Source organism: Eubalaena glacialis, chromosome 5, assembly GCF_028564815.1.
Source record: "Eubalaena glacialis isolate mEubGla1 chromosome 5, mEubGla1.1.hap2.+ XY, whole genome shotgun sequence".
Taxonomy (NCBI): Eukaryota; Metazoa; Chordata; class Mammalia; order Artiodactyla; family Balaenidae; genus Eubalaena; species Eubalaena glacialis.
This window is the reverse complement of record NC_083720.1, coordinates 52,466,198-52,489,901: the sequence shown is the minus strand read 5'-3', so window position 1 is coordinate 52,489,901 and position 23,704 is coordinate 52,466,198. Positions and strand designations below refer to the sequence as shown.

General features: G+C 35.6%; 1 protein-coding gene across 2 annotated transcripts in view; it reads right to left on the bottom strand.

Annotated features, from left to right (window-relative positions):
• Positions 1 to 6,580: 6,580 nt before the first annotated feature.
• Positions 6,581 to 23,704, bottom strand: part of PI4K2B (phosphatidylinositol 4-kinase type 2 beta) — a 31,971-nt gene continuing 14,847 nt past the window's right edge. Inside the window, exons 5-9 of one of the 2 annotated variants that reach the window (XM_061191287.1) lie at positions 22,315 to 22,376; positions 20,283 to 20,382; positions 16,462 to 16,595; positions 15,828 to 15,887; positions 6,581 to 8,973 (exon numbers count right to left, since the gene is read on the bottom strand). In XM_061191287.1, the coding sequence (XP_061047270.1) occupies positions 8,800 to 8,973; positions 15,828 to 15,887; positions 16,462 to 16,595; positions 20,283 to 20,382; positions 22,315 to 22,376 (530 nt within the window). In that variant the 3' untranslated portion in view covers positions 6,581 to 8,799. The remainder of the gene's footprint in view (positions 8,974 to 15,827; positions 15,888 to 16,461; positions 16,596 to 20,282; positions 20,383 to 22,314; positions 22,377 to 23,704) is intronic. The other variant, XM_061191286.1, reaches the window with a different exon arrangement.

Below are 23,704 nucleotides of genomic sequence, written 5' to 3'. Positions count from 1 at the left end.
CACACGATCAAAGATTAAGACATTATTCCCTCGAAAATACTTCATTTTAGACCTATCACCATTTTCCGGTTTTCCTTCTGCCTTTGCGCAGTATCTGAAGAGTGACTCCAAGAGTTGAAACTGTATTTTACTGATTTCGGTCTTCCTACTGCCTTTTGGAGAATCTGGCATACAGTGAGTACCCATAAATGTTTGTTGAATTCAGTGAGTGAGTTTTTTTGTTGTTGTTGTTATTGCTATCTTCTAATTTTATTTTTATTTTTATTTATTTAATTTATTTATGGCTGTGTTGGGTCCCCGTTTCCGTGCGAGGGCCCTCCCCAGCCGCAGCAAACGGGGGCTACTCTTCATCGCGGTGCGCGGGCCCCTCACCATCGCGGCCTCTCCCGCCGCGGAGCACAGTTTCCAGACGCGCAGGCTCAGTAGTTGTGGCTCACGGGCTTAGTTGCTCCGCGGCATGTGGGATCTTCCCAGACTAGGGCTCGAACCCGTGTCCCCTGCATTGGCAGGCAGATTCTCAACCACTGCACCACCAGGGAAGCCCTCAGTGAGTGACTTCTATCTATCATACAAACTGTTGTCCATACAGGTGTTGGGATTTTAGTAAATGAGAAAAGGCTAAAGCAAATTCATGTATCTGCCATGATTGAGAACGAAGCTGTTCTGGTTCACAACTATGCAGAACAGAACCAGGAGCGAGGCAGTAAGCAAGACATTTATCTCAGCTGTAAAAATAATTATTACGAATCCAGGTTGAAAAGTCCTACACTTGTCAAGAAGAAAGCCTCTCAGACTTCACTTCAGAAAATATTTACAGATGGGTGTTCTTATTATTTCAGTGTTCCACTGAGGATATGACTAAGGAGGTGGCTGGAACTGCAGCAGTGGCCAAGGTCGAGGCTGAGCCTGGCCGCATTCAGAGAGCCTAATGCATGTGGAGGTGCCTAATAGGTTTTTAGTTTGGGTAGTGCTATGGACTGCATTGTGACCCCTCCCCCAAATTCATATGCTGAAGCTCTAGCCCCCATGTGACTATATTTGGAGATACAGCCTTTAAAGAGGTAATTACAGTTAAATGAGGCGGGCCCTCATTCAATAGAACCGTGTCCTCAGGATGTGAGTGCGATAAGAAAAGGCCATGTGAGGACACAATAAGGCAGCGATTTGTAAGCCAGGAGAAAGTCCTCACCAGAAAACAACCCTGCTGGCATCTTGATCTTGGACTCCCAGCCTTCAGAACTGTGAGAAAATATATTTCCATTGTTTAAAGCCACTCTGATATTTTTTCATGACAGCCATAGCAAATCAAGAAAGGTGGCAAACAAAGCATTCACATAAATGTGCTCCCATATAAAAGCTTATTTTTAAAAATGAAATAATTGAAGCATACGGAAAATAACAGAGAATAACATATGAAAACTCACCTACCACCCAGATTTTAACAAATGTGGCCATCTGGTCATATTTGCTTCAGATTTTTTTTAGAGATAAAATTTTATACTTAAAGTGTACTTGGTAACCTTTAGATCTGCTTCTATATCCTCCTCGCCCAGAGGTAACGACTATTCTGAAGCTGGAGAAGGACATTCCTGTCCACTTTTTGATATACTTACATGTATGCATATGTCAAAAAGCAACTATAAAAAAGTACCGTAGTACTGTTTTGTATTTACATAAATGAGATGTGTAAATACTTTTGCAACTTAGTGTTTTTTTCCTTCAACATCATTTTCAAGTTTGTGTGTACATTTCAATACATGTGGCTATAGTTTATTTTTAGTGCTCTGTGGTCTTCTATTGTATGGGTATACCACAATTTATCCATTTCCTGTTAATATTCAGGTTGTTCTCAATTTTTCAGTATTATAAACACTACAGCATTGACAAATCTTGTATATGTTTCCTTGAATGCATATACTACCAGCTACTTGCATCTTCAATTTTACTAGAGACTGCTCTCCAAAATGATTCTACCAACTGTCAGGCTTTTACTTTTGCCCGAATCTGATAGGTTTGAAGTGGTAATTCATTGTTTATTGTTTCATGAAGAATACTTTACATACAATGAGCTGTGCAATTTGATGATCTTTGATAAATGTACTCACCTGTGAAATCAGGACCACACTCAAGACACAAAGTATTTCCATCATCCCTTGAAATTTCCTCAGGCCCCCATGCAAACCATCCCCCCCCCCAATAATCCACCTCAGTCCCCAAGCAATCACTGGACTGTTTTCTTTAACAATGGATTCGTTTTCATTTTAGAAAATTTTATATAAAAGGAACCATATGGTACGTTCTCTTTGTGTTTGGCTTCTTTCAGTTAGCATAATCATTTTGAGATTCATCCATGTTGTTGGGTTTATCAGTACATAGACTTTTCCTTTTCATTGTATGGATGTGTTTTTTGCTTACCCATTCACCTGTTGGTGAACTTGGGTTGTGTCCAGATTAGGGTATTACAAAAAAGGTTGCTGTGAACATTTCTATGTAGCCGTTTGCTTTCATTTCTCTTGCTTGGGTGGGTAAAAGAAAAGGAATGGCTGGGTGTGCGATAGGTGTAAGTTTAACTTTACTCATTGTGGGTTTTATTTGCATTTCCCTAGTGATAATGTTGAGCATCTTTTCATGTGCTTATTGGCCATTCATTTATCTTATTTTGTGAAGTGTCTGTGTAAAATATTTTGTTCACTTTTTTTTAAACATCTTTATTGGAGTATAATTGCTTTACAGTGTTGTGTTAGTTTCTGCTGTATAACAAAGTGAATCAGCTATACATATACGTACATCCCCATATCTCCTCCCTCTTGCGTCTCCCTCCCACCCTCCCTATTTCACCCCTCTAGGTGGACACAAAGCACCAAGCTGACCTCCCTGTGCTATGCGGCTGCTTCCCACTAGCTATCTATTTTACATTTGGTAGTGTATATATGTCCATGCCACTCTCTCACTTTGTCCCAGCTTACCCTTCCCCCTCCGCGTGTCTTCAAGTCCATTCTCTACGTCTGCATCTTTATTCCTGTCCTGCCCCTATGTTCATTTCTTAAATGGGTTATTTTACTTCTTATTCCTGAGTTGTGCAATCTCTTTATATATTCTGGAATTCTTTATCAGATATATTTGTCAAATATTTTCTCCCAGTTTATGACTTGAAATTTTATTTTCTGAAGTGTCTTTTGAAGAGCAAAAGTTTTTAGTTTTGATGAAGACCAATTTATCAATTTTTTCTTTAATGGTTTGTGCCATTTGTGCTCTAAGAAATCTCTGTAAAAGCAAGGTCACTAAGATTTTCTCCTGTTTTCTTCTATAAGTTTTAGCTCTCATACTTAGGTCTCTGTATGGGGTGAAAGTGAAAGTTCACTGTGTGTGTGTGTATTACGGTATCATTTGTTGAAAAGACTTCCCTTTCTATTGAAATGCCTTGGCACCTTTGTTGAAAATCAGTTTACCATGTATGTAGGGTTTATTTCTGGATTCTCTTTTCTGTGTCCTTGATCTTATGTCTATCTTTACCCCAATTATCACTGTTTTGATTGCTGTAGCTTTATAAGTTCTGAGACCAGGTAGCATATAAGTCCTCCAACTTTTGCTCTTGTCTCATAGGTTGGCCAGAACATTGCCATATACATTTTAGAATTAGCTTGTCAATTTTTAAAAAAATCCTGATGGGATTTGATTGTGTTGAAACTATAGACAAACTTGGGAGCATCAACATGCTAATATTATTTATACATAAGCATGGTATTGCCCTCCATTTATTTAAATCTTGAATTTTTCTCAATACTCTTTTTATAGTTGGTGTAGAGAGCTTACACATCTTTGGTTGGACTTATCCCTAGAAATCTGATGTGTTTTGCTGCTGCTATAAATGGTATCTTTAAAAATTTTCTTTTTCTAACTAATGTTGCTGGTATATAAACCTTGCAAAATTCACTTATCAATTCTAACAGTTATTGGTAGATTCTTTTTAATTTTCTACATGCATAATTATGTCATCTATAAATAATAACAATTTTCTTTCTTTCTTTCTGAACCTCATTCCTTTTACCTCTTCCCTGCCTGTACTGCACTGGTTATGCTCTCCAGTACAATACTGAATATGAATTGTGAAAGGAGGCACCCTTGTCACATGACTGATCTCAGAGAGAAAGTGCAGAAGGCAGAATACTGGCTCCCAAAGATGTCCATGTCCTAATCTCCAGAATTTTTGAATACATTACATGGCAAAGGGGAATTAAAGTTGAAGATGGAATTAAGGTTACATATAAGCAGGCCTTAACATAGGGAGATTATTCTAGATTACCCGGGTGGGCCCAGTGTAATAACAAGTGCCCTTAAAAGTGCAAGAGGGAGGCAGAAGGGTCAATGTCAGAATGATGTGATGAGAAAAGTATTCAGCCCGCTGTTGCTGGCTTTGGAGATGGAGGGAGAGGGCTACAAGCCAAGGGATGTGTAAGGCTCCTAGATACTAGAAAGGACAAGGAAACAGATTCCCTCCTAGAGCCTCCAGAAAGAAACGCAGCCCTGCTGACACCCTGATTTTAGTCCAGTGACACCTGTATCAGGCTTCTAACCTGCAGAACTGTCAGACAATGAATCTGTGTTGTTTAAAACACTAACATTTGTGGTAATTTATTACAGCAGCAACAGAAAACAAATGTAGAAAGCTTTAGATTTTCCAGCACTAAGTATGACGTTTGCTGTAGAGTGTCTGTGGATATGTTGTCTATTTGCTCTTGGGTTCCTTCTAGTTTATTTCCGAAACATACTGTTAACTCCAATATTTCCTCTGAGCTCTGTCAGCTCTCATTTTATTTCCTCCTGTTGCTTGTCCATCTAATTTTTGAGCTTTTCTGATTTTGATGTTATATAGTTCTTTCTTGGCTTCTATCATGTCTTGAATTTCTTCAGCATTTTAACAAATATTACTGTTTTCTTCTGCTTTGTAAAAGTTTCTAGGATATCTTCATTTTCTGTGGGTATGTTATACACGCTGTTATCCTGTTTTCTTAAAGCATATCGTATGATGTGGTCATGTTTAAGTGAAATGGACTTTGTCATACTTTCCTCCTATATTTTCAGGAGATTCCTGGGTAGGTGGTGAGGTAGGCCTGGAGTTTCCTGGTTTTGTAGTTCTAGGGTTCTCTCTTCTGTAGTTACTGCAAAGTGTTAGATAACACTTTTTTTTTAAGATACCTTTTATTTTTATTATTATTTTTGTAATAGCTGATATTTTATTCTTATTTATTTATTTATTTATTTATTTATTTGACCGTGCTGCTTGGCTTGCAGTATCTTAGTTCCTGGACCAGGGATGGAACCTGGGCCCGGCAGTGAAAGTGCTGAGTCCTAACCACTGGACCACCAGGGAATTCCCAGATGACATAGTTTTTTATGAACCGTCTTAGTACTTTCTGAATTGTCTCATCTGGTCCCCTCTTCTATCTGTATCAGAACCTTGTCTCCTTTATCCCCAGGGTCCTTCCCTTGTCAATGTCTATTCTATATCCAGTAGCTTCTCTCAGGGCAGGCCTATGTGCTCTCACCAGCTACTTCTGGGAACCCTGAAGACCAGGTTGCCCTGGCACCCTCATACCTTCCTGCAGGCTCCCTTTACAGCTGCCAGTTGAATGCTGGACGGCCCTCTCCCAATTTTGATTGTGGTTTTGGATGCACCAGTTGAGACTGCCACGATGACTGGGGGCGCCTCCTTTTGGGGCTGACGACATGTCAGCAGATTCTGGGCTCTTTGTACCATCACAGGCCCCCCTCACTTTCCCTCCATTCACTCCTCCAAAGCTGTTGTTCCCATGTGATCCTTTTGCTATTGATGGATTTAGCCCAAACTGCTCATTTCTGGGATCCATAGGGATATTCTATCATCTAATTTTAGTGAAGATGGTGTCACTGTGATTTTTCTTTTGCTATCCTAGTTGTTCTATGGGGATTTGAGATTAAATACTCACTGCTGCTGCCATTCAGCCTTCTATAACTGGTTTTTTATTTTTTTATTTTAAAATGATTTTTTTTCTATTTACACTGTTAACCCCCAGGATAGGACAGACTATGGTAAGTTTTAACAAATAAATGCAAAATTTTAGTGACTAGACACAAGCACTATTTCTTGCTCATGTCACAGATCAATGCAGTCAGCACGCTCTCCTGGTAGGTTTCCAAGCAGTGACTCACATGCCCTGGCTGCTTCCACTTTGCAAATTCTTTGTTTATAGCCAAACGGGAAGACAAGAGAGTGGTCAACGGTGACCACTGGTTGTGACGCAGTGAGTTTTACTGCCAGGTCTGGAAGCCCCATATATCCCTCATCTCCACATCTTACTGGCCAGAACTCAGTTACATGGCTCCAAACTCACCATAAGAGAGGCTTGGAGACAAAGCCACACTGAGGATCTCTGCCACTACTCTGTACAGCTGCCCAGGCAACTTTGGGGAAGAAGGCAGACTATAAAACATAAGATGCTGCCTGTCTCTTCATATATCTGTAAAAGGATTTAAGATGTAATCTGATCAAAGAACTGGTCACCATTGTTTTTAATAAGGTTTTAATTCCATTAGTACAAAACTTTAAATTAAAAAAAAAATTTTGTGAATCAAATCGTTTTCAAGACTGCAAAAAACATGTGTCCGTAGTCTTCAACTGCTGACAAATTTGGGGGAGAGTAAGGCAGCTTATATTCAAATAAAAGTGAAAATGTCTCTAGTTATAAAGATTCTAGTTAAATATGTCTTTTGGAATGATAAAGTATTCAACTATACTACTAGTATATGCAGTAAGAAAATGGTGGTTTGGCATCATTTGTAAACATAAATGTATTTACAAACATTCTAAATATTCAATATACATACTTCAGGAGAAATCTAGTCTTAAGACAGTGATTTTTATTACCTTTCGTCTACCATGTTTGACACTATAAATATACTCACTGAAAATATTAACACAATATTTAAATAAAAATGAAGTTCATGAAAATTTATAAAATAAAACCAATGTACTCTGACTTGTAATCATATCTTAAATATTTCAACTCTACTTTTCTGGCCTGGTCAGACCATTTAAAAATATTTCCACACTATTTTAATTTTAGGGTACAAAACAGTAGCAACTTACTAAGTTTCCATTTTAAAAATTAATATAGAAATTCTCAAAATACTGAAAAAACTGTTTTATGAAAGCAGTACCCACATCATAACAACTTATTTCATTAAGAACACATCTTCAAAAGGCACATTTTAATTACTGGTATTTACCTAAAGATATTAGCTTGAGTTTTGAATTTCCAGTCAATTTTCCATTATCTCAACATTAAGATCATGGAGGGTCAGGGGAGGTAGGAGAACACAGGTTTCCAATGGACTTCCACTAGGACAGCAGTATCCTCACTCATCACATCCACGAAGACCAAGAGAAAGATGTGAAGGAAGGGAGAACGGCAGATCTGACTTCCATCCTAATTCAACCTTTTTACATAATACTTTTTACATAAAAATAACTTAATTTAAAAAATTACAGGACAGAAAGCTTAACAACAAAAGGCCAAGACCACAAACTGCCCAGTTTAGTCTGAGTGGTGATGTTATTTGTTTGGAGCCTAAGAAGAGAATGAAGCTCCTGCTTCTTTGGGATCAAATCTTCATATCGGGCTCAGCTCAATTTCAATCACTTGGTAAGTTAAAAGTACTACAAATTCCCAGGATGTCAGAAATACTGATATTCAAAATCAAATAAAAATGACTTAATGGTTATCTCTGTTACGTCCCCCTTTAATTGGGACTAGTATTCTAAAGTTGACTGTAATTATAATAACATCAGTAATTTCAAGTACCCTACAACACTACTATTATTTTTAAGAGGTTATGTCCTAGGACCTGAAAATGCAACCCAGTATACAGTTTGAGTTATGGTTTACCTTTCAGTGAAGTTTAATACTAATTGAAGTACTAAATTGAACGAGATCAGTACTCTGAGGTACTAACTGGTTAAGTATTGACCCCATGCAAGAAACAGAAGGGAATTTTTAATGCTATTCTGGAATTTCAAAATACTGGGGATCTATCTTAATTTCATATTATTCCCCTCAAGTCTCAGTTGAGTGTTTCCATTTTTTTAAAGGGGGAGATAGCATTAGATTTTTTTTTTCCTCACTATAACAAAATAATTGACCAAAAATATTCTGAAGTACACAAAAGAAAATGGTCATTGGTAACTTGAAATATAATTTTCTGGTCCCTAATAATGGTCACTTTAGGAGCATTTATTCAAGTTCTAAAATAGCAGGTTTTTAAATTAAGGCAACATTGCTTTATTCTTAACTATTTTCTATTAACTACTCTATTAAAGCTCATAAGAGCAGTTTCATCCTCAAAGGCCTTTTATAATGTAAGAAGAGTTAACATGACCATTCTTCTCAATATTAAAAAAGTATATAAAAAGTTATTGTATTCAAAGTCAACAAACACCTTATTTTTCTGTTTGGAATTCTAGAGTAATTATAGTCATTCCAGAATGTGTAAACTATGAAATTACCTCTGAAACTAACATCAACAACATAAAATACAATTTTTCTACAAAAATACGATATAAGAGATATATCACTTCTTCCCTGAAATAGAAATTTAATATTTGGACAAAAAACTGTAAACTTCAATTACATTCAAAAGAAAATCTTTTAGAAACTTATATTATTTGAGGTTTTGGCAACTGGAGCTCTTACCAGCAGGTTTACAGGGCGGTAATGTTGTAAGAACACAATAATGCCAAACAGTTTCTTTCTCTCACATCTGCTACCAGGAGGAAAAAAAAGGCTTCCTGCAGTGGACAGTCTGGGTGAATGAATTGCTGAGGTGGACAATCCGACCCTGACCTCCACCTTGACTGCGCTCCACAATCACACAAGGCATCTGTACTAGCTGGACAGGACTCCTCCTGTCTCTCAATGCCTGAGTAAGATTTAAGATCTGTGGAAAGAAGAGAGGTTTTCATCAGTTCAAAAAAGATAAAAACCTTCCGTTCATTGACATTATTTTAACCATCTATTCATAACTACAATTTTTATTTCATCCATTTATGCCCAGCAGAGAATGTGATGAGGAGTAACTGCTCTCAATATATATATGTGGACATATGTATGCTTATACACACACATACATATACACAGACAAATGCACAGGATTAAAATCAAATAATTTTTGCCAACTGGTAACTTTGAAATATTCTAGAATGCATCTATGTCCAGGAGCAATGGAGTCAGAGACTGAATGAAGTGAATGGTTCCACATACGTACCCCATTTGACACTGGACCTAAACAAATACTGGTCTAAATAGTCTGGGTTTTACTAAATACTTGCCTTACCCACTCATTCAACAAATAAATTTATTGCATGCTTATTACGTGCTAGGCCCTGTTCTAAGTGCTGGGGATGCAACAGTAAGAAAACAAACAAAATCTCTGCCTTCACAGAGCTCACATTTCAGCAAGGGAGGAGTCAATAAACATCACAAACAAGTAAATTATACCAAGTATTAGAAGGAAAAAGTGCTATGAGGAAGCATGACGCAGGGCAAGTGAGTTAGAGAACTGGGGAAGGTAGCATTTAAAGTAAAGTTTTATTTAAGAGTCTATTCTTAAATAGGAAAAGTAAAACTAGGAAAAGTAAACTATATTACATTCCATGTTTAAACATACTCTTGGAATTGCTACTTGAGCATATAAATAAGGTCATGAAACAATGCATAGCTTACAGCCTATTCTACTCTGTTCATATAAAAATTTAATAATTCATTTTCTTTTTTTCCCTGCATATCAGGTAAAAAATTCCCTTTGTTGTGTACTTTAGAAATAAGGATGTCTCCTTCAGGTATTTGAAAATATTTAATATACAGATGGTGTGCATTTTACTAGTTGTTGTAAAGACTGTTTAATAGTGAGATAAGCATAAAGGTTTCAACATAAAGCCATACTAATAAATAAACGTCATAATACTTGAACAGTGTAAACTAGATGGTTTAGATCCTGGAAGATCTGAAGTATTTAATACATCAGAGAAATAAACCTTTACTAGTAATAGTAGTTACTCATTGTATTTATGGTTTAGGATTCCTTTTAAGCTCTTCCCTTAAAATCTTCTAGGCTGGTTATGTTTGGATAAAAAGACAAAAAGAATTTACAAAATTTATGTTTATAAGCATTGTCCTTACCATGAAAATAAATGTGGGTACCAGCATGGCTAAGGAATGAAATATTCAGTTAGTTTCCTCTTTTGATTTTAAAAATCCTATTCTAAACATGTTAATCTAAACACACTAATTTAAGTAACATCTAATATTTTCCTGACTCTAAAAACAATACATGATTGTTGTAGAGAATCTAGAAGTGGAATGGTACAAAGAAAATGAAAGTCATTCTACAAGACTAAAAAATTTCAAATATATAATAGCAAAAATTATTCAGTCTTAAAACTATCCAAAATATTAGTATTTCTTTGGGAGTTGAGAAGACACTTGATGATCTTGCATTTATTTACTGAGCATGCACTGTGTTGGGGAGAAGACTAAATACGAGGGAAAAAACCCATCTGAGCCTTAAAGTGCACACATTCTAGAAACAAACAGCCGCACGAACAAATAACTGGAATGTAGTGTGACAAACACTTCAGCAACAGTGGATCTATGCCCTGACTTTACAATCTGATCCCCTCCTTTACATACCACTCATTTTTTCATTTCCCAAAGAATAAACACATCTATTAGTATATCTTTACATCAGAGAAGATTATTTTTAGAAATAGACTAAACATTGCAGGCAAGGAAAAACACTTTAGAATGCTCCATCTATGCCACATTTGATACCATGGTAGGGGTGCGATAGGTCAAGGGCAGATGGTGTGAACTCACAGACTTCTGCATATAGACTTTGCTTTCCTTTGGATTAGTTCACTGGTCCTCAAATTTTAGTGGGCATGAGAATTACTGTACTATCTACATAAAACTACATATATTCTACTTCCCGGTTGGTTTTAAGCTATTTTTCAACTGTACTATGCCCAATTTGCAGTCCTTTTTTTTTTTTGGGCCTGCACCGTACGGCTTGTGGGATCTGTTTCCCAACTAAGGATTGAACCCAGGCTGCAGCAGTGAAAGCCCGGAATCCTAACCACTAGGCCACCAGGAAACTCCCCCAATGTGCTGTCTTAACATCCAATTTCTGAGTGAAATGTGACCCCAATACTCCCATGGAGTGCTAGGGAAATCAGAACTCCTTGAGTGGCAGGAGGAGCCTAGGAAGACAGAGCTGCAGCTTGAAGGAAAAACTGTTCTCCAGAAGAAGAGGAAAAGGCACCCAAGGAGAGATGACAGCATGCAAAGGGCACTACTGGGAAATGTGAACTGGGACTGAAGAACAGTTCTGGGTGCCTAGGCTTAGGGGAAGCTGAAAATGACAAGAGATAAAGGCAGGTATGTTGGGCGGAGGCAGACAGCAAAGGTGCTCAAAGTCAGGGCTTAAGCCTATACTGAATGACAAATCAGGGGAGTTTTAAATCACAAAAGAGATGATCCTATCTGCTTTGAGAGAGATTGTTCTGGTCTAATGTGGAAGAAGGATGGGAAAAGAGGTAGGGACACCACTTAGAAGATCATTAAATCCAGAGAAGAGATGATAAGGACCCCAGGCAGAGGCAATGCCGAAATGTTGCAGATTTGCCAGACTTAGACTCCCTTATTAAACAGATGCAACATGTTAACCCCTTTGAGCCAAGTTACAAAATGCAGACAACTATGTAGAGCTGTTATGAGGAAAAATATTAAACATAAAAATATCTAGTAAAGAGTCAAGTACTCAGGAGGTACGAAAGCGTCACTTTCATTTTCTTTAACATCAATTTTTACTGAATCTGCAAATGAGCTTCTGGTTTATATATCACTGAATAGAATTTCACTCTGTATTAATAAAACTGTTTTATTAATCATTTCTGCCACTTTTTTCAGATTGTGTATAAAATATATTTCAAATAAATAAGTATTTCTGAGGTCCAGTGTTCCAAATAGGCACAGGTAGAATATAAAATGAATGCTCTTATTGAGCTTGATCATGACCCTACTGCTATTTAATGTAAAATTCAAAAATTTTAACTGAATAAACATTTCTAGTCAAATTTTAAAAGAAATGCCTTCATACTAGTTCCTAATTCCAGTCCACATCTTTATATGTAGAATGAGAATTGTCACTGATTATGTGTGCAAAACTAAAAACTTACTATAAACTAGGACAAAAGACTTGGTTGTACGAAGCACAAATCATGATGTTAATTGGTAAAATTAGAAGGGAGAGGGATTCAAGGGATAATTATAAATGATTGAAATAATGAAACGGAGCAGGACCCTATGTCCTCTGCCTGCCTTTTGTCTGTGGAAAAACCTTAGCCGGAGAATAAGTTTAATCAGAGAAATGAGAAAATGCGGAAACAAAGGAAAACAGCCAAAGGAGACCAAATAATAACAGGTTAGTCACTAAGCACAGTCAAAGACCTTTAGTTCCTCCTCAAGGGCTATAGATAATATTCTGGGCCATATCCTGTGAGCTGTCTTATAGATACTGAAACCCCCATCAAGTGGAAGAAGTTAACTACATGATGACCAGACTGTAGCCATGACCTAAGCTGCCACAATTCCAAGAATTGGCCTCAAGGAAATGGGAACAAACCGACCCTGGAACTGAAGATTAACTGTAGTTACAACCACCAAGATGACACTGGTCAGACCACCGCATGACCAATTTCAGGACGACTGTCAGAGCTGACTGTGCTGCTTCTGCATGTAGCCCCCTCCCTCCATCTATAAAAGCTCTTGCCCACTGGCTGTAGGAGGGGGGAGGGGAGTTGGCCATTGGACAGGCGTCCGCCCTCCCCCCGCCCCCCCGCCCCCAGTTGCCGGCATCTAAAATAAAGCAAACTTTCGTTTCCACCAACCTTGCCTCTTTATTGGTTTTTGAGCGGCGAGCAGCCGGACCCCACTTTCGGTTTCAATAACACAAGTATTTTGACTCAATTAAGGAACTGGCTGAATAATGAATTCTGTTGCTTGAAACACAGGTATTCGTTTTTGTTTGTTAAGCCTTGGTTTCAAAGCACTGATTTACTTTAGAATATAAAATAATACCTGACTTTTTTCAGACCAGCTTTTTTAAAAAAGGGTTAAAACCAGAGAGCTACGCAATCATGTACATGGTCAGAGTACCTTACTCTTTTTGGCTATCAGAAAGGTCAAAACCAAATTAAAATAAAAAACCAAAACAAAATCAAATTAAAACATATAAGGTTTTATTTTATTTTTTCTTTCCCAGATCCTGATCCTGTCACTTTTATATTCTATTACACCCATTTGTATAATACTTTACTCCTTTGTAAACAAGACAGGATATGAATAAATAAACCTAAAATAGCAGATAGCCACTGGTATATCTTTGTAATAGACCTCAGAACTAGAATGTCCCCATATCTGTTCAGACAAGCATTTTAAAATTAAAATTAAAATTTCTCACGTACTAACTTTAATCTACAATTAAAGCTTACAAGATTATTTACAGCTTTTATTTAAAAAAAACACACAAACATTTCTGAAATAAAGATACATCTTTAGGGATAAGAGAATTCCAGAAGATGGAGCATATTGTTAAGTCAAATAGATTTGTTTCAAGCAAAAATGCCAAATTAGGGCATAATTACCTATGCCTGAAAATTTAGTTCAAATATAGTTTAGGGTGGTAACACTCAGCAACATAATTACAATCATCAATCATCTAAGCCCATCATTCATACCTGAATTACTGAAAACACCTCCCCACAAGGCTCCCTGGCTTTAGACTCATCTGCTGAGTCAATCTGCACCCCACTGTCCAATCTGCAGGGGTTCTTTGTTGGGTTATGGACACCTTTTGCTGGGATATAAATTCTATCGCCCACTCCATGCCCAAGACGCACATATAAACAGAATTTAGCACATAATCTCAGGGAGTTGATAGGAGAAACCCCAGGGTAAGGTCTCCTCTCGGGAAATGTAAGTCTCATCATGACTCTCTCTTTTAAAAAAATATTCTGATTCCTTTTTTATTATATACAATATATTAGCAGCTTATACATCCCATTATGCACTACATTTTATAACATAATATATTCTGGAGATCTCTCCATACTAGTAAATAGACAACTTAGTCATTATCACAACGCTTTTTTAAAACTTGAAGTATAGTTGATTTACAATATATTGCATTAGTTTCAGGTGTATAGCTTAGTGATTCTTTTTTTTTTTTTTTTGCAGATTATACTCCATTAAATGTTATTACAAGATACTGGGTATAATTCCCTGTGCTATACAGTAAATCCTTGTTGATTATCTATTTCAGGTACAGTAGTTTGTTAATCCCATACTCCTAATTTGTCTCTCCCCTCTCCCTCTCCCGTTTGGTAATCATAAATTTGTTTTCTATGTCTGTGAATCTGTTCCTGTTTTGTATATAAATTCATTTGTATTATTTTTTAGATTTCACATATAAGTGATAATCATATAAGTTTTGTCTTTCACTGACTTATTTCATTAAGTATAATGTTCTTTAGGGCTATCCATGTTGCTGCAAATGGCAATATTTCATTCTTTTTTGTGGCTGAGTAATATTCCACTGTATTCTAAGCCAATCATCTGTTGATGGGCACTTGGGTTATCACAACTGCTCCAATCCCTTCCATGTGGAATCTATACCTGGCACTTAAGGCCCTCCAAAATCTGGCTCTAGCCTGCTTCTCCAGCCATTTCACTTACTATTTAAAACTTATGACTCCAGCAAAGCACTGTATAAGCGCAGGAGAACACAGAGAGATGTACGTGCTAATAATCTGTCCCTTTTCCTGACCCCCAGCCTCATCAGAGCAAGAGCTCCATCAGAGTAGGAACTTGGTTTTTACTCACTGCTGTATCTCAATCACTAGGACAGTTTCTGGCTCTGGTTCTGTCAATAAATATATGATGAATACATAGTTATCTAATTTAACTATATCTATTTGTTAATGTTATATAATAAATAGTGCAAAACCTAGACTTGTCTTCTTTGTCACAGGTATGCAGCAAATAGCTACCTTAAATGAAATGCATATTTTAGGAAGAAAAAGTTAATTAGTAAGTCACTAAAAGACAATGTTTACACTATAGTTTATTTTCATTTCAAGTCTTCCTTTTGGAATCTAAATACTATTAGTAGAGTAGAAGAACCAGACATCACCTGTAGGTCAGCCCAGCCTGCAGGTCCACACCAGCAGATGTAACTGATACCCTGTATTGCTAATTAAAGGAGGTGAAAAGGAGTGAGAGGACTGAGTTACAACTAGTATTTTTATGTCCCAATTAGTGCTCAACCATGGTGACATGGTTATTTACTGACTGCTCTAGCAAAGGCCAAACATATTTTATGAGGAAAATAATCAACAGGAAACAGAACGTGGTATTGAAACATTCAAGCAAGTGGATTTGAGGAGGAAAACGATACCAACACTCAGGAAAACAGTTATCAAAATGAGGACAAGAATTAGCAGTAGGAGGAGACTGGCTAACTAAACAATACACAACAAGGTAAAAAAATCTAATACAGAAGACAAAAGAGTATTGAAATCAACTTCATTTCTAATCATCTGAGCTATTTTGGTTCAGAATAAAGGACAGTGTTGAGAGCTGCATCTTTGGGTCACAATGGAAAAAAAAAAGTTGACTACTGTTTCAAAGAGAGAGTTTTTCCTTAATGAACAAGATCTTAAAAAGGTGACCTACCTGACCCCTCATCACAGACATCTGCCTTTCAAAAGTGGCTTTGTCGAATCTTCTGTCAGTCTATCACAAAAAGGAAAGAAAACATTACTATAATTCCAAAAATCAGGATCTTTGAAAAAAAAAAATTGAAAACAAATGAACTCTTCAACTCAGCACATAAGGTCATTAGAAAGCATTCCTAATAGAAAAAAATAGCATGAAAAGATTATTTTTACTTGATGTATTTTCGTATTCCTCCAGAATGACAATAAACAGTGTAGTTATACTTCAACTTGTTCCAGAAAGGATTTAAAATGACTTTCCAGCCAATGGGTTTAGGCTTTTTTAAAAAGAAAATTGAATCATAACAGATCACCAAACATTTATTATAATTCATAGAGTAATTTTGTAAAAATTCAACTTCTGAAGAAAACAGCTTCTCAAATTATAATGTAATTTCACTCCAAAGAATACTCATAGTGTAACTTCATAAATTTATGCTCCTATAAAGTAAAACTGCTAATTCCTTTCTGTTATGTCAGGTTCTACTGCAAGCAGTGATACCAGAAGCAGTAAACTGCAAATTAGCTCTATTAAAATCTCTTTTAAGATTTATTTCATTTTCTGCAATAATTAAAACTAAAAACTTATTTACCTTAAAAAGTTCATAAAGATCTTCACATAAATCTTGCACAAAGTTCATGTCAGAAATATATGGTAGAACCAAGTTTCTTATTTCTTCAGAAAAAGGAACTTTTGCTTGAGGAAGCCAAGCCCAGTGAAATGGATCTAAAAAAAAAAAAAAACGTATTCTTATCAGTGAGGGGAAATGGTTTATTTAGACCTAAATTTACCCTGTTTTTTCCCTACAGTTCTTAGGTTAAAAAAAAGACAGGAGACCTAGAGGGGTGGGATAGGGAGGGTGGGAGGGAGACACAAGAGGGAGGAGATATAGGGATATATGTATACGTATAGCTGATTCACTTTGTTATAAAGCAGAAACTAACACACCACTGTAAAGCAATTATACTCCAATAAAGATGTTAAAAAAAAAAAAAAGGAGAAAGGAGGTATCAGAGAGAACAATTAGTTTTTGCCATCTAAATTATTCAGATTTCTAAGTTTGGATGGTTAATTCAGATGGTAAAGCACAGTAAGGTATTATCTGAACTGGTTAGGTTTCTGAGTTTTAAATAGGAAACAGTAAGAGTTTTGATAATGAGTCTATCTCAAACAGCCTTATATCAAAAAATATATCTGAATCTCTGGTTCCTGTGTTTGGAAACTGAGGGGTATCTATAATTTGTTCACAGCCCCAGATACCATGGCCGAGGTCTCCCTGCCTTTTCAGCCACAAATTATCAGGAACTGACCACTCATATTTGTATATATGTGTGTGTGTGTGTATGATGTTCCAAAATTTTAAATCATTAGTAGGTAAACAGGTAATTGGCTTTGAGGGATAAAAGATCCATGATTCTGGGCTAACTCTAGTTCTCTCCCAAGAAGACCATTAAATATACACAGTGCCAGGACTAGAAAGATTTGTAACGTAGTGAGATTGTCTAGATAGGGTACATATTCAGATTCTTGCAAGAAAATGTAAGGCTTATGAGAATACGATCACCCATAGAACTCCAGTGGGTACATCCAATGCGAACCTCCAGCTCCTACCACTTAGAAAGCCCTGAGGAAAAAACTCTGCCTTTAGAGTCATTCCTTCTGAATTCTCTTTTATCTATCTCTTTGAACACTGTGGGAAGTACAGTCCATTCCAAAGAAAGCCTTTCCTGTGGCCTACATCTCTGAAGCTATGTCCAATTTCCCTTAGACCTTTCCCTGACCAATTATATAAAGGAAAAGCCCTCATTCTATGCCTGCCTCTACTTCCAATCCCTATCCCTCAACTTCTACTATCACCATTCAAACTCTCCCCTAAGATCACCAGTCATCTCATAAGGGTTTCTCCAAAAGCCCATTTTCAGCCCTCATGCTACTTCATGTGTCTTTGCAGCAAGCAGGACTGTTCTCTATCATCTCCCTCTGTGAAATTCTCTTCTATGTGGTTTTGGAGATACCACTCTCTTAAACTTTACCTTCTGTCTTTTAAGCCATTCCTCTTGTTTGCTGGCTTTTCCTCTCATTTTCAATGTCACCATTCCCAGATTCTATACTTAGTCCTTCCTCTCCTTCATCTACTAAATATTCATGAAACATTTATTGAGTACCTATGTAACTCACACATTGTCCTAGTGATGACATTTGTTCACCATGATTTTCCCAGGTGATAGCAACACCACCACGGCTTCCACTTACCAAGGTGACAGTTTAAAAATGACATCCTCAATACCAATTAATCTTTCAAGTTCTAGACCCTTAATCCCCAACTGTGTGTTTGGTAAAATTTTCCAGGTGTACTGTAGGCATCTTAAACTTGACACTTTTAAAATGCACTTTGCATATAGATTCCAAACCATTAGAGGAAAAAAAAAAATAGAACAAAGACATCTCAAGTCAGTTCAACCAAAGATAGGAAAAGAAAAAATTGAAATTCATGGTAAATAGAAAAAAAAAAAAGATGGCAGGAAAAGTTCAAATACATCAGTAGTTTATTGAGACAAACTACAGAGTTAAGTGTACCTATTAAAAGGATCTCAGATTGGGTAAAAAAAAAAAAAATTCAGCTAAGAGCTGTTCATATGTCATATACTTAAAATAATGAAAGTTGAAAATAAAAGTATAGAATAATACAGGTAAATACTAATAAAAAGAAACGAGGTACAGCAATGTTACAACAGACGAAATAAGAAATGCCAAAGACACTGCAAGGGATAAAGTGGGATATATTTTACACTAATGAAAAGAACAAGCCAACAGCAAGATAAAACGCTGGGCCTTTGTATGTGAAATACAAAGCAAAAAATGTATAGAAATGCAAGAAGAAATTGACAAAATCACAATCACAGTGAACTTTGTCTCTCAAAAATTAACAGATCAAGTGGTCAAAAAATATATCAAGAATATGATTTGACTAACAAGCTTTCATTAGTAGACAGACACAGAACTTTGTGCCTAACCGCATTCTTCTCAAATACAGTCCTTCAAACTGGCCATATATCAAGTTACAAAAGAATTACTAAAACATTTCAAAGAGCAGAATTCACACAGTTAACATTCACAGATCCCAAAGCAATAAAACGTGAAAATAACAATGGACAGTTTTTTAAAAATCAACTGCCCTAGAAATTTAAAACCAAACAAAATACTTCTAAATTATTCCTGTCAAAATAAAATCAGAAAGTATGAATATGTAAAAGCAGAACAACAATGCAACACCTAGCCAATCTGTGCTTTAGCCAAATGATACCTAGAAAAAAAAAATATAGGAAAATAAAATAGCATGAACACAATAGAAGAAAATAATAATGGAAAACATAAATTATGAAAAAGAAAAAGCAAATAAACAAACTGGAAACCTGATCAATAGAAGGCCAATTATCTGATAAAAGCAAAAAAATTATATATAAAATATATTTATATAATTATGTATATTATATTTGTTTTGTATATTATATTTATATATAATCATATATATTATATATATATGGGCCAGTGCTTTATAATAGACAATCTTGGGCAAGTCTAGTGAAAAAAAAACCAATAAACAGTAGGAATTTAAAAGAGGCATAGTCATAGATACAGAGATTATTTTTTTAATTTATTACATATATTTCAAACATACACAAAAATTTTAAAAACTAGTACAATGAATTCCCATATTCTGAATAACCTAATTCAATTATTCCCAAATTTCTTATAAAATTTGTTTCATCTATCCCTGTTTTTCCTCCCCCTAAGTATTTTAAAGCAAATTCCATTTCATTTCACCCCTAAATATTTAATATGCACAGAGGGGATTTCTTAAATCATAAGAGAATTCTACAAAACACTTATACGCATAAATTACAACTCAAGATAACATGGATAATTTTAAGCAAAATAACAATGTCTAAAACTGGCTCAAGAAGACGTAGAAAACCTGACCATTAACTGTAGAAGAGACTGGTAAGGCAGTTAAGCCACTACTCACTAGAAAAGGGGGAGGTAGGCCTAAATTGTTTTAGAAGTGAATACTACCCAAATATGAAAATAAAAGTCTACCAAAATATTAAAATAGATAATTCCCATATTACATACATTTAAAAATTGGAAAGCTATCAAACTTATTTTACAAGGCTAATACAAGCCAAAAAATCAAAATCAGACACAGTCATCCAAAAATAAGCAAACAATACATGGCAAGACCCACAGAGTGTAGTACACATCTTTGCATCCCTAGTGCCTAGAACTGAGCCCTAATGAATGACTATATTTCACCCAGTTTTTCCTCTGCTATTGTGATATCCATAAATTTCATCCCCTCTTATTCTGGAAAAGGGGTAACTACAGAATCTATGGAAAGTTCTAAATACTCACATGCTCTCCACTCATCAGGATGTTTAAAAGGAAATGCTAGACCATTATCAATGGCAGCTATTTTAATAAGCGTTTCTTTATCATCAGTCCATTTTGTTTCCTAAAGGGGAGAAAAATAGTCTGTTGATAAAAAAATTTATATGCATATTTCCAAAAGATAATTTATAACAATTGTTGAGGTTTAAAGACATTTTATCTGAAGAGCTTATAAAAATAAAGTTGCCAGAAGGTACCAATTTACCCTTTAAGGGAAGAGACTGTCTTAAGAATCAGTAAAAACTTCATAATCACAATTTTTTTTTAAATTTGGTATTACAAATTCATGCATTAATAGTTTCATTTTTTTCCTCTTTGTGGAAGAGGGCTGGGAATTATCAAGACTTTAAAAAGTGTACTTCTGGATAATTTATTGTTAGATACATTGCTTAAATGTATGGTATTTGCAAAATATTGATATTTTTAAGATAACAACTTAAAGTTACCTTATTAAAATCAAGTCTTTCCTACGGTCTCATAGAAATAATTAGTTCAAACACAAAATGTTTCTAAATAAAACTCCCCAATGACCATAGCTAAATATAATAAGGTCCAGTAGAAGGAACTTCAAGAAACTCTTGATTACAGAATGTAGGTCATTCCTAACTTCTCCATTCTTCTGTAACGGAAACGAAGACCTCAGGGACAAGAGACTTTTCATGTTAAACAGTACCTCCTATTATCAAAAAATAGACGGTTGCCATTATTAAGTGGCCTAGATAAAATAACAAGACGTGAAAAAGATAATTTTTAAATTGAAAGTATTAGAGTGAAGGTCCAAGTGATATATGCCAGGTTTGTTCCTGTTAGTTTATATCAAATATCTCGATGAAAATGCACAAAATACTTAAGAGCAAACGAATAAGGTTTTCAGTAAAATCCAATTGTTTAAGATATACCAATAAAATATATTTAGGAACTGTTATAAATATGAATATTTTTATATGTGTATTTTAAAACCCATTTCTGCTATAACTGCCATTTATTTTTATTTCTATCATTTTTTTCTATTTACAACTTTATTGAGGTATAATTTACACACAATAAACTTTACATATTAAAGTGTACAATCTGACAAGCACTGACAGATGTGAAACCACCCAGAAGTTTCCTTGTGTCCCTTAGCAGTCCCCTTCCTCCCTCTACCCCACCCCAGGCAACCATGGCCTGCTTTCTGTCCCTAGGGATTAGTTTGCACTTTCTAGATTTTTATATAAAAGGAATCAGACAGTATCTTCCCTTTTGTGTAGCTTCTTTCACTTGGCAGGATTTTGAGATTCATTCACATTATTGCATATATCAAGCTTATTCTTTTTTTATTGCTGAGTACTATGAATATGTAATTTTAAATTTCTTTGATGAACACGGAAAACTACAAACTTTTAAAGTGATGCAACAGCTTTAAGTGATGAGAATACACAGACTGTAAACATTGGAGAAATTTATTTTTAATCAGTTAAAACTCTCTTAAATGTTTAAACTGATTTAAACTAGTAAAATTATTCTGAAAATATCTCTCATGTAAATATCTAAAATCTGAACTTGTGTAGTCAAAGTTGATAGGAATGGATCTAAAATCTATCATCCTGATAGTGTTGAGGGTCTTCACAGTCTATTATGTACATGAAAACCAGCTTCTTATAAGCATTAGAAGTATATTTTTTTAAGTTCAATGGCTATAATTCACAGGTAAAGCACATAGGTTCCATTTTATTGGGTAATTCTGCATTATCTAACCCTGAGTCATAAGGCTCAGAAAGAAGTGAATTAGTAAAATATAAACATTTTGGCAAAAAATACTAGAAGCCTTTCTTTATTACATAAAAGCAAGGTGAAGGAAAGAAAAAAGAGCATAAAAACAGAAAAAGGAGATAAAAACCAAGGATCTAGGTGAAGGAGAGGATGTGATGAAGAATAACTTAACGTCAAGGAATTTTTTATAGAAATTGATAGTGTGTGTATGTGTATATACATATATATATTAAAATTTCCTTACCGTAATTTCATCTTCTTGTTTCTGGTTTTCACATCTGATTAACCAATTATCATTTCCCCTATCTTTCAAAACAAACAAACAAAAAATCTGTTACTTCATTTTTTTATGGATATCATAGTTTAATCAAGGGGAAAAATTTAGTCATCACTTTTTGGGACCTTCATTTGTTCTCTGTAGCATATGGACATACTAAAGCCTCCAATTTAACACATACAGACTAAAAATACTCATAAATGTTAGCTAACATTCATTGAGATTTACTCTGTGCCAGACATTGTTGTAAGTGCTTAACATGTATTAGTTCACTGAATTCTTATAACCACTCTGTGGTAGGTACGATTACTGTCAAGAACTCTTAAACCAAGGTTATTAAAAAGGATAATTTCTCTTCACCTTGGGAAGAAAAAGCATCCACCCCCATTTCCAGGCAAATTCCTGGATAGGCTCTTACCTAATGTCTCTATAGGAGTATTCTAGATTCTACACTAATTTTTAAAAAAACTGAACTATAGTCGATTCGCAATATTGTGTTAGTTTGAGGGGTATAGCAGTGATTCAGTTATATATACATATTTTTTTCAGATTATTTCCCATTATAGGTTATTACAAGATATTGAATATAATTCCCTATGCTATACAGTAAATCCTTGTTGCTTATCTGTTTTATGTGTGGTAGTTTGTACCTGTTAATCCCATACTCCTAATTTATCCCTCCTTCCTTCCCTCTCCCCTTGGGTAACCATAAGTTTGTTTTCTATGTCTGTGAGTCTGTTTCTGTTTCGTATGTAGCTTCATTTGTGTTATTGTTTTGGATTCCACATATAAGTGATATCACATTATTTTTGTCTTTCTCTGTATGATTTACTTCACTAAGTATAATATTCTCTGGGTCCATCCATATTGCTGCAAATGGCAATATCTCATTCTTTTTCATGGCTGAGCAATATTCCATTGGACTCTACACTAATTTTAACATTAACTTAAGACCATATGATTTAATAAAGGTAAATCTAAAAAAGGTACATAATGCTTTTCCAGAAACTAATATAAATGAGCAAAGATTTTGAACCAGTGGTTCTCAAGCTTCAGGGTGCATGAGAATTACCTGGAGGACTTATTAAACCACGAACTGCTGGCCTCACATTCAGCAGGACTGGGCTGGGCTCCCAGAAGATGCATTTGTAACAAATGCCCACATAATACTGACCCTGACAGTCCAGGGAACCACATTTGGGAACCACTGTCACAGATTATCTATTATGTTGGCCAAAAAGTTTGTTTGGGTTTTTCCATAAGATGTCACAACATTTCCAATATCCAGCAGGCTTTGTCCTGTTGCCAAGAAACTCCCTGCTCCCGAGTGATAGGAACTGATCGCTATCACCTGGGC